Here is a 15,988-nt window from a genome sequence, read left to right on the forward strand (position 1 = left end):
ACACTGGTGTATGCTATGATTAACATGCCCATGCCTACTCAAAATATTTGTAATTGACATGCAGCATTTCACCTTTCTTACTTTGTGAAAATTTTAATAAAAAGATCTTGAATTAAAAAAAAAAATCTTTATAATTATAATCTACAATTACCAGGTAATATTATGGAAACAACACACGCTTTCTTTTACAGTCCAGTTTCACTTTAATTACTGAGTAAAAGCCAGGTAAACATTCCTGTACTTATTGGGTAAATACTTAGGAAATAGAATTACTGGGCAAGTAACTACAAGGTAAGTACCTGGATTACCAGGTAAAACATGGTAACTATCAGGTTAATTAGGGTCAATAGAGTCATTTACACCCTCGGGGGTACCTGCACCAATCCATTGATAATACATAAATCAATAATGAATGGGTAAATACCCGGTAGTTATCCATGAAATGTATAGTAAATACAAGGTAACTACATGGTCATTGAAGTGTAATTAGCTGGTAACTACCTCAAATATAGGTTATCATTTCCTGGTAGTTTGCAGAACAATACTTAGTAATTACCTGGTACTTACTTACATAATTCATGTAATTTCAGAGTAATTACATGGTAAATTGACTGGTAGTTACCAATATTAACCTAGTAAATACCTGTAATTTCCCTCATAGTTCCCATCTAATGTTTTTGTAATTACCTAGAAATGTTTAGTTTAAACAACCAGGTATTTACCATGTTATTACATGGTAAATACACATAATTACATGGTACAAGAAAATACTTAATAATTACCTAGTACTTACTGGATAAATTACCCGGTAGTTACCATGTAATTACCTTGTAAATACAAGGTACTACTAGGTAATTACAGTGTAATTACCATGGTATTACCTGGTTATTACTGTACTGTAAAAGAAAGGGTTACCGATTATTGTCCTTCCAGAGAGATCTCCAGTTACAGTCATTTAATTCAACTAAAGCGCTCATCATTCTATCAGCCCAGTGCATTTAACACTTCAGGTCATAGTACAAGTTCTCTCCACTGGAAATAATAATTTTGTTTAGTGGAGTGATGGAAAACACAATGTTAAAACTAATATATAGCAGAAGCACTGCAGTGAAATGTTGCGTCCATAAGTGATATCTTAACTATATAAAAATGTTATTTCAGAAACGCTTAATTGATATAATCAGCAGACTAGGAAATAGCTATGGTAAAACTGAAGAAAAAGATGACCGGTCCTGATGACCGGTCCTGACCGGTTCTGAGCTGCTGCAGGGTGCTCCAGTGGTCCTTCGGGTGCTTCCCAGGCGTTGACGCTGTGTTTCTTCCTCTTGTGTGTCCAGACTGTGTGAGGAGCAGCGGGAAAGTCGCAGACGAGGCCGTGGTGGACGAGGAGGCCATCCTGGGCCTCCTGGAGAGCACCCAGACCTTCCTCCCTTTCTCCCAGACCTCCAACCACCCCCCCCTGCTGGGTACGGACCACACCGCCACCTTAGCTCCGTGTCAGCTCCGTGTTAGCTACGTGTTAGCTCCACCTTAGCTCCGTGTTAGCTCTGTGTTTGCTTCGTGTTAGCTCTGTGTTTGCTTCGTGTTAGCTCTGTGTTAGCTCCGTGGTAGCTCCGTGTCAGCTCCGTGTTAGCTCCGTGTTAGCTCCGTGTCAGCTACGTGTTAGCTCCACCTTAGCTCCGTGTTAGCTCTGTGTTTGCTTCGTGTTAGCTCTGTGTTAGCTCCGTGGTAGCTCCGTGTCAGCTCCGTGGTAGCTCCGTGTCAGCTCCGTGTTAGCTCCGTGTTAGCTCCGTGTCAGCTACGTGTTAGCTCCACCTTAGCTCCGTGTTAGCTCTGTGTTTGCTTCGTGTTAGCTCTGTGTTTGCTTCGTGTTAGCTCTGTGTTAGCTCCGTGGTAGCTCCACCTTAGCTCCGTGGTAGCTCCACCTTAGCTCCGTGTTAGCTCCACCTTAGCTCCGTGTTAGCTCCACCTTAGCTCCGTGTTAGCTCTGTGTTTGCTTCGTGTTAGCTCTGTGTTAGCTCTGTGGTAGCTCCACCTTAGCTCCGTGGTAGCTCCACCTTAGCTCCGTGTTAGCTCCCTGTTAGCTCCCTGTTAGCTCCCTGTTAGCTCCATGTTAGCTCCGCGTTAGCTCCGCGTTAGGTCCCTGTTAGCTCCGTGTTAGGTCCCTGTTAGCTCCGCGGTAGCTCCGCGTTAGCTCCGTGGTAGCTCCGTGGTAGCTCCGCGTTAGCTCCGTGGTAGCTCCGTGGTAGCTCCGCGTTAGCTCTGTGGTAGCTCCGTGTTAGCTCTGTGGTAGCTCCGCGTTAGCTCCGCGTTAGCTCCGCGTTAGGTCCCTGTTAGCTCCGCGTTAGCTCCGCGTTAGCTCCGTGGTAGCTCCGCGGTAGCTCCGCGTTAGCTCCGCGTTAGCTCCGTGGTAGCGGAGATCTCCACTCGGGGGCAGAGTCCAACATACAACCCAGAACGTGTGTTCAGTGTAAATTGAAACGTTTCACCTAAACCACGTCAGAGTTGTCTGGTCAAAGCCCAAATACTGGTACGTTTTCAGGGGAATTCTCCCGATGTGGTGTCCACAAGCGTCAGCCACAAGGGGTCTAAGGTGCTGGGATGTAACTGGCTGATCTGGAGCTGAACATTTCTGGCTGATACCGATCAATGACCTGTCACCTCCGTGGTTGTGTCTGCAGACGGCAGCCAGGACTACACCCTGGTGGATCTGCTGGCCGGCTTAGAGGACGACGGTTTCCACGGGCCCCCGGCCCCCCAGAGCTCCCAGTCCGGCTCCAGGGGCTACCACTGCAACAGCGACGAGGAGGAGGCGTCCCCAGAGCTGGACCAGGAGGAGGCGGAGCTGAGTGCCGTGATGTCCCAGCGCTGGGACGCCGAGCGTCCCGGGAGCTCCACGCTGAGGTACGTGAGGCTGCATGGGCTGGACGCGGCTGTCCCCGTTACATCCCCCTTACGTCCCCACGCTAACATAGCTCTCCCTCGCTGCTGCGTGTGAGCAGGCGCGGCCTGAAGGAGGCGGAGGACGGAGACACGGACGACCACCAGGAGTCCTCCGACGAGGACATGGAGTGGAGCGGGAACTCTCTGTTCGCCAACCTGTCCATCCCCCAGCTGGACGGAGCGGCTGACGAGAGCAGCGGTGAGAATCCAGAGACACACACATCTGGACTAAACCAGTTCAGTCCAGATGTGGACACCATCTAAACTAAACCAGTTCAGTCCAGATGTGGACACCATCTAAACCAGGGGTGTCAAACTCATTTTGCTTGGCGGGCCGGATTTTACCAATTTTTTTCTCGCGAAAATTCTTTCTATAATTCTTTTCTTTTTACTTTTGTTATCTAATCCATTATAATTTTAGTTAATTTTAAAGGAAATATGCACTTTGTTTATGTAAAATATATTTCTTCAGGATCTTTTCTTGAAATTTCTCGTTTTTTTTCAGATTATGTAAGATACTTTTAATATCATTTTACAAAGATAAACAGAAACAAGTATGTTTTTTTTTATATTTCGCTTTTTTATAAGAAATTTAATTAAAAGCAAAATCTTTCTTATTACATCCGAGAGTGTTTTCTTTGTGATTTAGAGAGTTTTCCAGTACAATTAAGTGTATTTGTTTTAAAAAATTGGTGCGGATATTTACGCCAGTGTGCCGAAAAAGTCAGCACTTCTTTTTTTAACTGTTTTACTTTGTCACTATCCTCGTATTCAAAACTGAAATTCTCTGAATAAATATCTTCTATCATCTTTTTTAGCAGTGATATTTTTCCTGCAAAACTATAAAATGGTAGTCAGTTAATAAAAATAAACAACCGTCTACAAAGAAATAAAATCAGCAAATGCATTCTAGAAAACTAAGAAAATGTCAAACTGCTCTCTTTGTGGAACGATGGATTTGTAGAAGAAATATATTATGGGATATGCTGTGATTCATGGCAATTATTTATGCCTTCCTTTTTAGTAAATTAACATTTCGGTGTTTTGCGTTGGAAACTTCTCGCGGGCCGCATGAAAATCTCACATTTGACACCCCTGATCTAAACTAAACCAGTTCAGTGCACATGTGGACACCATCTAAACCAGTTCAGTCCACATGTGGACACCATCTAAACCAGTTCAGTCCACATGTGGACACCATCTAAACCAGTTCAGTCCACATGTGGACACCATCTAAACCAGTTCAGTCCACATGTGGACACCATCTAAACCAGTTCAGTCCACATGTGGACACCATCTAAACCAGTTCAGTCCACATGTGGACACCATCTAAACCAGTTTAGTCCACATGTGGACACCATCTAAACCAGTTCAGTGCAGATGTGGACACCATCTAAACCAGTTTAGTCCACATGTGGACACCATCTAAACCAGTTCAGTCCACATGTGGACACCATCTAAACCAGTTCAGTCCACATGTGGACACCATCTAAACTAAACCAGTTCAGTGCAGATGTGGACACCATCTAAACCAGTTCAGTCCACATGTGGACACCATCTAAACCAGTTTAGTCCACATGTGGACACCATCTAAACCAGTTTAGTCCACATGTGGACACCATCTAAACCAGTTTAGTCCACATGTGGACACCATCTAAACCAGTTTAGTCCACATGTGGACACCATCTAAACCAGTTCAGTCCACATGTGGACACCATCTAAACTAAACCAGTTCAGTCCACATGTGGACACCATCTAAACTAAACCAGTTCAGTGCAGATGTGGACACCATCTAAACTAAACCAGTTCAGTCCACATGTGGACACCATCTAAACCAGTTCAGTCCACATGTGGACACCATCTAAACCAGTTCAGTCCACATGTGGACACCATCTAAACCAGTTCAGTCCACATGTGGACACCATCTAAACTAAACCAGTTCAGTCCACATGTGGACACCATCTAAACTAAACCAGTTCAGTCCACATGTGGACACCATCTAAACTAAACCAGTTTAGTCCACATGGCTGGTAGTGACACGTGTCCTCACCTCCTGTGTCCACAGATTCGTCCCTGACGGACAGCGGCTCCATGTCCCAGTCGTCTCTCATGGGGAGCAGGAACCCCTTCGCCGGGGAGACGGTCCACTTGGAGCCGCCGTCCCCCACCAAGATCCTGGTCGAGTGCCAGCACCCCGAGCTCCGCGCGGCTCACGCGCTGGACTCGGACCCGCCGCGGGACAAGCTCCTGGACGGCGGCAGCGAGTGCTCGGCGGGGTTCAAGCTGAACACCGAGCTTCCCTACATCCTGCCGGTGAAGCACCCCACCCCCTGCAAGGTGGCCAGTCACCCCGAGGTGCCCCCCATCGGCATGGACAAGGAGGACATCCGGCCCCTGTACCCGTACGACAAGAAGACGTCCCTGCCCCTGGACGAGACGGAGCTGGAGGGTTTCCCCTTCGGCCCCGGGAAGAACAGGAAGCGCTACGGCGGCATGACGAGCGTGGAGACCAACCGCCTGTCCATCGTGCAGAACTGCAGGACCTTCTCCCTGTGCTACTCGGAGCTGAGGAACTGCTCGGCCAAGACGGACATGGACCTGAGCCCCGGCGTCGACGCGGCCCCGTCGCCGTCCAGGGAGGACGAGTTCCTGGACCCGCGGGGGGACCACATGGGCCAGAACAGCGAGGAGGGGGACGTGGGGGAGCTCAAGATCAGGTACGAGGACTATCAGGAGAACAAGACGGAGAGGACCATCGTGGCCCAGCAGGAGGCCCACTACAAGTTCTTCCCCAGCGTCATCCTGTCCAACTGCCTGGGCAGGAAGAAGGCCGGGGGCAAGAAGCCGGGGGGCGACCCGGGCAGCCGTCCGGAGCTGTCCCCGTCCCGCAGGGCCAAGCTGAAGGCCGGGAGGAAGAGGCTGGGGATGGCCGGGCCGAGGAGCAGAGGCACGCCCGGGCTGGACGGCTCCACCTCGGAAAGCAGTCCGGCTCCGGCAGACGGGGACGAGCCGGAGACACGGGCTCGACCCACGGAAGAGCCAAGTGTGGAAGCAGAGCCGGTCCTAGCAGAGGAAACGGAACCGGACCCTCAGAACTCTGCAGCTGACTGCTCTCTTCCTGAGGAGCCCAGAGACTCGGAGGGTCAGCTGACCCCGGCGCCCGAGCCGCCGCCCGCTACACTCGGCGGCACCAAGCCGTCGCCGGCGCTGCCCGGGAGCAAGTACACCCTCAGGGCCAAGCGGAAGATGAACTACGACGGAGAGGAGGGGGATCCCCCCGGATCCAGCTGTCCTAAAACGCAGGGCTCCGCCAAGGACCGGCCGAAGGGCGGCGCCGCACCCAGCGGGCCGGAACCAAAGTACCAGAAACGACGCAAGAAGGAGCCTCCCGTCATCATAAAGTACATCATCATCAACAGGTTCAAGGGGCAGAAGAACATGCTGGTGAAGATGAGCAAGGTGAGCGCTGAGGAGCCGCTGGTGCTGCTGACACCCGAGAAACTGGAGCAGTACTGCAAACGGGCCCCGCTCAAGGACTTCTGGCCCATGGTTCCGGAGTCCCCGGCGGCCGTGTTCCCCGTCAGCGAGCCCAAGGCCAGGAAACAGGCCAAGAGGAAGGTCAAGGTCAAGGTCAGCAGCGCCGGTAAGAAGACGCCCGACAAAGCCGCCGCCAAACCTCGGATCAAACGGGCCAAACGAGTCAAAAAGGCTGGATCCGGCCCTAGAGGCCCGGTTCTGGGCCCGGTTCGGCCCTCCCTCCCGCCCCCCGGACCCTGTTATGGTGAGCTGGCCGACGACCACGATCGCAGCTACGCCGATGTCATGGTGGAGCTGGGCTACCTGTCCGACCGGTCCTGCAGCCCCGCGGAGTGCACCCCCCCGCGCTGCTGGTCCCCCAGCGCCCCCCTGGCTGACACGGGTCCGGAGCCCCTGGGGGACCCCTCCCTCAGCGACCCCCGCCTCAGCTCTGCCTCCCACAAGCCCCAGAGGAGGCGTCCCGCCACCACCCAGAGGAGGAGGAGCAGCAAGTCTGGCGCCGGGCCCCCGGAGCCCCCGGAGCCCCCAGGGGAGAGGCCCAGGAAACGGGGCGCTGCTCCCAAGCAGGCGAAGAGAGCTCAGAGTCCAAAAACGCCAGCAAAGCCGAGGAGGCCCGGTAAGAAGAGGACGAGCCAGCTGAAAGGTCACGACCCGGGTCAGGACCCCCCCCAGGACGGGTCGGCTCCGTCGCAGGGCTCCCCGTCTCAGCGGCCGCCTGGCCAGGACCAGGGCGGCCAGGGTGGGTCCCAGACTGCCCCCGGGCCCCGGTCCGTGAGGCCCAAGGTGGAGGACTGCGAGACCTCCATCATGGAGGTCAACCAGAGCCTGCCGGCCCCGGCCCAGACCAAGCAGCAGGGGTGTCAGACGGCCGCGGTGAAGCTGGAGGCGTCGCAGGACAAGTGCTCGGCCAGCCCTCCGTACGCCCCCCCACACCCGGGCCCTCAGAACGGGCAGCCCCCGCCCCTCCCAGGGGCCTCCTCCGGCCTGGCCGTGCTCAAGCAGCTGCTGCAGAAGAGGCACCAGGGCCGGGCGCTGCCCCTGCAGGTGGTGGGGGGCGATGGCCACGCGGCCTCCACACCCGCCCAGTCCAGGCGCGCCCCCTCCACCTCCCCCCGGAAACCCCGGGCCCCCAGATCCGCAGTTCCCAAGGACAAGAGGCCCCGGAGCAGGAAGGTGAAGAGGAGCAGCACGCAGCCCACGCCCTCGGTGAAGCAGGACGGCCACGCGTCGGACGACTGCCCCTTCTTCCTGTCAGACCCGGAGCTGGACAGCTGCACCTTCATCGAGGACAGCCTGTCCCCGGAGCTGCCCCACAGCTACACCTTCGACATCAACACCATCCACCAGGCCGACTTCTCCAGCCCCTACAGCGGCAGCCAGTTCGTGCTGACGGACAAGCACCTCCCGCTCAAGTTCCTGAGCGACGTGAGCCACGAGGCCGGGGAGCCCCCCCAGAACCAGCAGAGCTCCTCCCAGAGGGGCCCCGAGGGCGTCGGCCCCGCCAGCCCGGACCTCTTCCACAGGTCCCAGGACGGGGAGCAGACGTGGGGCCGGGAACCGGCCGGCTCCGACGGGCTGGAGCTGCCGTTCAGCCAGTCCCACGTGTCCAGCCCATTCCAGGACTTCCACTGCGAGAGGAAGGAGCTGTTATTCTCGGCGCTGGACCCAGTGCTGCCGCTGCCGCTGAGCTCCGTGTCGCTGGTGGAGCACGAGGGCTCGCCCTCCAGCGAGCTGGACGGGCTCACGTCCACCACGCCCAGCAGCTCGCCCCGCTCCGTCTGCTCGTTGTCGCAGGGCCGGGCCGGCCAGCTGCAGCGGGGCCCGGCGGGGGGGGCCCACATCCTCAAGCCCCTCATGTCCCCCCCTAGCCATGACGAGATCCTCAGCACGCTGCAGGACCTAGACATGTCCGAGGCCACGTTCCTGGAACCCTTCTGCAGCGACCCCGCCGACGTCCCGGAGAAACCCAGGTAAGACCCCAACGAGGGCTGGGGGGGTGGAACCATTGCAGAGGAACTCTCTGTCCATGGTTCCTTCAGCAGGAACTCTCGGTAGATGTTTCCTGTCTGACTTCAATTCAGTTTTATTTGTATAGCGTCTAATACAACAAAGTTGTCTCCAGGATCTTTACAGAGACCCAGAACATAAACCCCCGAGCAATTATTACATAAACAATGGCAGGTAAAAACTCCCCTAGTGGGAGAAAAGCCTTAAGCCAAACAGTGGCAAGGAAAAACTCCCCTTTAGGAGGAAGAAACCTGGACCAGGACCTGGATCATAAGGGGGGACCCTCCTGCCGAAGGCCAGACTGGGGGGTCGGGGAGGTCAGCAGCACACAGCAGGCAGGTGGAAGCAGCAGCGGGATGACCAGAGGGGGGGGGGCAGCAGGCAGGTGGAGGCAGCAGCGGGATGACCAGAGGGGGGGGGGGGGCAGCAGGCAGGTGGAAGCAGCAGCGGGATGACCAGAGGGGGGGGGGGGGGCAGCAGGCAGGTGGAAGCAGCAGCGGGATGACCAGAGGGGGGGGGGGGGGGCGCAGGCAGGTGGAAGCAGCAGCGGGATGACCAGAGGGGGGGGGGGCGCAGGCAGGTGGAAGCAGCAGTGGGATGACCGGGGGGGGGGGGGGCAGGCAGGTGGAAGCAGCAGCGGGATGACCAGAGGGGGAGAGGGGGGGGGGCAGCAGGCAGGTGGAAGCAGCAGCGGGATGACCAGAGGGGGAGAGGGGGGGACCGCAGGCAGGTGGAAGCAGCAACAGGATGACCGGGGGTGGGGACCGCAGGCAGGTGGAAGCAGCAACAGGATGACCGGGGGTGGGGGCCGCAGGCAGGTGGAAGCAGCAACGGGATGACCGGGGGTTGGGGGGGCGGGGGGGGGTACCGGGGCCGGGGCCGCAGGCCAGAACGCAGCTCCCGAGGCTCCAGCCTGCAAACATGCACAAAAGAGAAAAAAGGGGGGCCGGCACAAGAAACTACAGGAACGATGGACAAAAACGATAGCTATGAGATATTTATAATAAATAAAAATGGAAATGGAGAAGAGGGGAAGGGAAGAGGAGAGGAGAAGAAGGGTGAGAGGCACCGCCCAGCGGATCATGTCGGTGCAGCATAGGCCTATAGCAGCATATCTACCACGAAGCTATATTTGAGACTATTATAGTCTTGTTCTATAGCTGCAACTATCATCAGTGTCTCCTGGTTCTGGAGGAGTTCTGGTCTGTGCTCTCCAACGTTGTTTCAGGTTTTGGACGTCTACATAGGTCTCTGCAGGTCCACCACAGCATCTCAACCAGGTTCAGGTCTGGACTTGGACCAGATCCTTCCAGAACCTGTATTCTTTATTTTCCATCCTGCTGCTGGGTTTGGGATCATTTCCTGTCACATGACCCAGTTTCAGCCAATCTTCAGGCAGATGTCCTCACATTTGTCTGTAGAGGACACGGTCCAGAACAGGGCTCTAAATTAACACCCGCCAAATGCCGGGGAAAATTCATTTTGGCATGTGTTAAAAAAAAAAACAACCTCACTAGCCGGCTTGGCCGGTGATAAATTAGTAAGCCATGTTGCGGGAAGTGCGAGCGCGGTTGCTATGGCAACCGTCAGTTTTGGCTGCCACGCGAGGGGAGTGCAAATCATTACAACTGAAAATATCACTAAGGAGTTGTATTTAACCCTTGTGCTGTCTTTGGGTCCAAATGACCCAATTCTTCTATCCTCCTTTCCTCCTGCTCTCTCCTTCCTTCTTCCTTTCCTCTTTTCCTCATTTTTTACCCTCCTTTTTCTTCCTACCTTCCTTTCATCGTTCGTTCCTTCCCTCCCTTCTTTCCTTCCTTTCTCCCTTCCTTCCATCTTTTCTTAGAAGAAAATAGAAGTGGTTGCAGTTCCCCGCCCTCCAAAAGTTCACCAGGTGCAGCGTTATAGAGGCGTTAACCAAGATAACCTTGTAAAAATTAAAACCAATGTACATTTGGTACCAATTACAGACCTAAAAATTAGATGCGGACTACTAAATATACGATCATTAAGCTCTAAGTCTCTGTTAGTAAATGATATAATTACAGAGAGCAGGAGTGATATTTTCTGCTTAACAGAAACATGGTTACAGGAGGAAGAGTATGTTAGTTTGAATGAATCAACTCCGCCCGGCTACTTTAATCATCACATTCCTAGAAGCACGGGCCGAGGCGGAGGAGTCGCAGCAATTTATAACTCCGGTCTCGAAACAAAAATTGAACCTAAGTGCAACTATAATACATTTGAAAGCCTCATGCTTGGTCTGAAATTTCCGAGCCGGAAATCAGAGAAGCCAGTTGTGTTAGTGGTAGTGTACCGGCCCCCTGCTGGTGCGTATCTGGAGTTTTTGTCTGAATTTTCAGATTTCCTTTCTGGATTATTGATCAGCACAGATAAATTCATCATAGTGGGTGATTTTAACATTCATATGGATGTTGAAAGCGATAATCTTAAATTAGCCTTCGATTCTCTTCTAGAATCAATGGGTATCTCACAAAAAGTGGATAAACCGACGCACTGTTTTAATCATACTCTCGATCTCGTTCTCACCTACGGTGTTGAAACTGATGGTCTGTTGGTGTCACCTGTAAACTCCCTTTTATCCGACCATTACTTAATAACATTTGAATTTAATTTTGTTGATGTTGAAGTGCAAAATAGGAGGTATTATTTTAGCAGATGTTTGTCTGATGAAGTTATTGTTAAATTTAGGGAGGCCATTGCTTATCTTACGACAGTGCGAAATAGTGATGTAGTCGAGGCCAGTGACTTGGGTTCTACCTCTGCAGATGTTGATTTCCTTGCTAGTAACACTGCTGATTTGTTGCATTCAGCTTTAGATGAAGTTGCTCCTTTGAAAAGGAGGGTTTCTAGCCACAGGAGCTTAACTCCCTGGTATAATTCAGATATCCGCATGTTGAAACAAAACGTGCGTAAAATGGAAAGGAAGTGGTACTCTTGTAGGTCTGTAGACTCTCATCGTGAATGGAAAGATATTCTAATAGTATATAAAAAAGCCATTCGCAAAGCCAGAACAGCTTATTATTCAACGTTGATAGAGGATAACAAAAGTAACCCACGTTTTCTGTTCAGCACTGTAGCCAGGCTGACAAAGAGTCACAACTCTGTTGAGCCGTGCATTCCTGCAGCTCTCAGTAGTGAGGACTTTATGGGCTTCTTCAACAGTAAAATCGCGAGAATTAGAGAAGAAATCAACCAGCCGGTTGTAGGTGTTTCTTCAGCTTTAGCGACTTCCCTAGGCTCTGACTTGTCTCTAGACTGTTTTGATCCTATAGACCTCCCTGAGCTGACTTCACTCGTTAATAGAGCTAAGTCAACCACATGTATGTTAGACCCCATCCCGACTCGACTATTCAAACATATTTTTTCTCTTATTGGTACGACAATACTGGACCAAATTAACTTATCCCTAAGTTTAGGATATGTACCACAGGTTTTCAAAGTCGCAGTAATTAAACCTTTACTTAAAAAACCTTCTCTTGACCCAGACACCTTAGCTAATTATAGACCAATTTCCAACCTTCCATTTGTGTCTAAAATTCTGGAAAAGGCAGTTTCAAGCCAGTTATGTGACTATTTGTATAGAAATGATCTGTTTGAAGTCTTTCAGTCAGGGTTCAGAATGCATCATAGCACAGAGACAGCACTTGTTCGAGTCACGAATGACCTCCTTATGGCCTCAGATAAGGGATTAGTGTCCATACTGGTTCTACTGGACCTCAGTGCTGCTTTTGACACTATAGATCATGGCATTTTACTGCACAGGTTAGAGCATGTTGTTGGGATTAAAGGGACAGCTCTATGTTGGTTTAAATCATACCTATCTGACAGGTTCCAGTTTGTTCATGTACATGAGGTTTCTTCAGAACAGTCAAGGGTCTGTTATGGTGTTCCGCAGGGTTCAGTGCTAGGGCCAATCTTGTTCAGTTTATACATGCAGCCGTTGGGAAGTATAATCCAGAATCACGGCATACAATTTCATTGTTATGCTGATGATACGCAGCTCTATTTGTCTATGAAGCCGGATGAAACAGAACCGTTAGTTAAACTTCAGGCATGTCTTAGGGACATCAAGGACTGGATGTCCAGAAATTTCCTGCTTCTAAATTCAGATAAAACAGAGGTTATCATTCTTGGTCCAGAGCATCTTAGGAAGGGATTAGATGGTGTTGCGATGGCTTCCAGTGCAACTGTGAGAAATCTTGGTGTTATTTTCGATCAGGATTTGTCGTTTAAACCATATGTCAATCAGGTTTGTAAAATAGCCTTTTTCCATCTCCGTAATATTGCAAAGATTAGGAAAATCCTCTCACAGAGTGATGCAGAAAAACTAGTTCATGCGTTTGTATCTTCTAGACTAGATTACTGTAATGTGTTGTTAGCAGGATGTCCAAGTAATTTGCTGAATAGGCTCCAGCTGATCCAAAATGCAGCAGCACGAGTACTGACAGGAATTAGCAGGAGAGACCACGTCTCTCCAGTGTTAGCGTCGCTCCATTGGTTACCCGTAAAATTCAGAATCCAATTTAAAATTTTATTACTTGCGTATAAAGCCCAAAACGGCTTAGCTCCGCATTATTTGCAAGACCTGATAGTGCCTTATGTTCCTGTCAGAGCTCTCCGTTCTCAGAGTGCAGGTTTACTCGTAGTTCCTAGAGTATCTAAATGTAGATTTGGAGGGCGGGCGTTCTGCTATCAGGCGCCACTACTATGGAACCAACTTCCAATCTGGGTTAAGGGGGCTGACACCACCTCCACCTTTAAAACTAAACTTAAAACATTTCTGTTTAGTAAAGCCTATAGTTAGTGTTTAGTAAACCTCTAGCTGGTGTTGGTAAATCTCTAGGTAGTGTAAACTTTAGTGTGTCAGAGTCGCTCCTGTGGTTTCTTGTGCTGGCCCCCCCTTCTCCTCCCTTTTCTCTCTTTTGTACATGTTGCAGCATCCTTTGCCGGACACCGGAACCTGCAGTGTGGGAGTGAGGGGGGCAGGGTAACGGCCCCTTTTGGGCGGGGGAGAATGTTCGTCCCTCAAGACTCCTCTCCCTGGCCCTGCCCCTTCTCAACCTTTCCCCGACCCTGCACCCCAACCTGGGACTTGATGATTGGGCCGGAGCTTCGGGAGCTGCGTGCTGGCCTGCGGTCCCCACCCCTGGTCATCCCGTTGCTGGCCCCCCCTTCTCCTCCCTTTTCTCTCTTTTGTCCTGCAGGTGGCCGTGGGTGGCTTGTAGCTTGCATTACGGAGCACAAGTCTTTTCCTGACCCTGCACCCCAACCTGGGACTTGCTGATTGGGCCGGAGCTTCAGGAGCTGCGTGCTGGCCTGCGGTCCCCACCCCCGGTCATCCCGTTGCTGCTTCCACCTGCCTGCTGTGCTGTTGCCGTCCCTGACCCACCAGTCTGGCCCTCGGCAGGAGGGTCCCCCCTGATGAGCCTGGTCCTGCTCAAGGTTTCTTCCCTCCTAAAGGGGAGTTTTTCCTTGCCACTGTTTGGCTTAAGGTTTTTCTCCCACTAGGGGAGTTTTTACCTGCCATTGTTTATGTAATAACTGCTCGGGGGTCATGTTCTGGGTATGGGTCTCTGTAAAGCGTCTAGAGACAACTCTGTTGTATTAGACGCTATATAAATAAAATTGAATTGAATTGAATTGAATTTTCTCCCTTCCATACTCCCTTCCATCTTTTCTCCCTTCTTTCCTTCTTTCCATCTTTCCTCCCTTCCATCTTTTCTCCCTTCTTTCCTTCTTTCCATCTTTCCTCCCTTCCATCTTTTCTCCCTTCTTTCCTCCCTTCCATCTTTCCTCCCTTCCATCTTTTCTCCCTTCCTTACTCCCTTTCCTACTTCCTTCCTTCTTTTCTCCTTTCTTCCTTCCTTCCTTCCATCTTTTCCTCCTTCCTTCATTCCTTATTTTCTCCCTCCACCCTCCCTTGACCCAAAGACAGCACAAGGGTTAATACATGTCACATTTGGAGGAGATATTTGGGTAAAAGAGTTAAACCCTGTAAGAAGAGAAAGCAGTATTAGTAAGGCTTGTGTTAGTTTGCTGTAGGTGCTCTACTCTGAGACGGGTCATGGTTCTGTCTCCTCAGGGAGGTGGGCGGCCGTAAGCTGACGGTGGGGAGCAGACTGGTCCAGGATCTGGCAGAGTTCAGCGGAGACCTGTCTCTGGAGGGCCTGCGCTTCTGGAAGACGGCCTTCGCGGCCATGACCAACCCCGCCGGCGTGGCCCCGTCGTCCCCGGGGGCCGGCGGGGCGCCGGACCCGCCGCTCCACCCACAGCTCCACCCGCCCTCTGCCAGCAACAGGAAGGTGGTGCTGCTGCCCTGCAGGATCCCCCCCAGCCAGCAGCGCGTGCAGCTCTGGCTGGAGGCCCGGAAACAGTACGAGAGTCTCCAGAGAGGCAGGAGGGAGGTTAACCTGGAGGAGGGAGACCCGAGGAGGGCGGAGCCGCCCCAGCAGAACAGAAACCTCTCCGGCGTCAGGACGCCCAGGAGGAAGAAACTCAACCTGTCCCTGATTATTTCCCCGCTGGCCAAACCCGGCTCGCCATGCCCGTCCACAGAAGCCAGTCCGGTTTCAGACCTGGGCAGCGCGGCTCCTGATGAAGTCCCGGAGACGCCGTCCCCAGAGTCCCCAGAGCTGCCCCCGTGGCAGCCCAGCTCCTCGGACCCAGGCCGGCCGGGCACCAGGCCGGCTGAGAGCTCAGCAGAACCTCGGCCCTCCGGCGTGTCTGGACCCCAGGGGGGGCCGGGGGGGCCCTGCAGCCCCTGCAGCCCCCGTAGCCCCTCGTCTCTCTGTGACAGTGATGGGGAGGACCAGGGGCTCCTTCACAGCACCCCCTTCCTGAGCAGGCGGCGTCGCTGCAAGGAGGACCCGGACCCGCTGTGCAGCACCCCCATCGCTGGAGGTAGGAAGACCAGCGTCCATTCTGCATCTTCAGAGCAGGAACACTGGTGGTATTTACAGCTGCAGCCAGATGTTTATGTACACTTTAGCTGAGACACGCAAGATTCTTCAATTCAATTTTATTTATATAGCGTCTAATACAACAAAAGTTGTCTCCAGACGCTTTCCAGAGACCCAGAACATAAACATAAACCCCTGAGCAATTATTACATAAACAATGGCAGGTAAAAACTCCCCTAGTGGGAGAAAAACCTTAAGCCAAACAGTGGCAAGAAAAACTCCCCTTTAGGAGGAAGAAACCTGGACCAGGACCTGGATCATAAGGGGGGACCCTCCTACCGAGGGCCAGACTGGGGGGTCAGGGACGTCAGCAGCACAGCAGGCAGGTGGAAGCAGCAGCGGGATGACCAGAGGGGGGGGGTTGGCCCAGGCAGGTGGAGGCAGCAGCGGGATGACCGGGGGTGGGGACTGCAGGCAGGTGGAAGCAGCAACGGGATGACCGGGGGTGGGGACTGCAGGCAGGTGTAAGCAGCAACGGGATTACCGGGGGTGGGGACCGCAGGCAGGTGGAAGCAGCA

The 15,988-nt window shown here is 52.6% G+C and overlaps 1 protein-coding gene across 1 annotated transcript in view; it reads left to right on the top strand.

The window, feature by feature from the left end:
* The window catches only part of rev3l (REV3 like, DNA directed polymerase zeta catalytic subunit), a 97,170-nt gene that overhangs the window by 44,590 nt on the left and 36,592 nt on the right, over nucleotides 1-15,988 (top strand). The window contains exons 10-14 of the mRNA XM_061747106.1: nucleotides 1,338-1,466; nucleotides 2,682-2,904; nucleotides 3,003-3,142; nucleotides 5,009-8,450; nucleotides 14,594-15,411. Of these exons, the coding sequence (XP_061603090.1) occupies nucleotides 1,338-1,466; nucleotides 2,682-2,904; nucleotides 3,003-3,142; nucleotides 5,009-8,450; nucleotides 14,594-15,411 (4,752 nt within the window). The remainder of the gene's footprint in view (nucleotides 1-1,337; nucleotides 1,467-2,681; nucleotides 2,905-3,002; nucleotides 3,143-5,008; nucleotides 8,451-14,593; nucleotides 15,412-15,988) is intronic.

The sequence above is a fragment of the Cololabis saira genome, chromosome 18 (assembly GCF_033807715.1).
Source record: "Cololabis saira isolate AMF1-May2022 chromosome 18, fColSai1.1, whole genome shotgun sequence".
Lineage (NCBI taxonomy): Eukaryota > Metazoa > Chordata > Actinopteri > Beloniformes > Belonidae > Cololabis > Cololabis saira.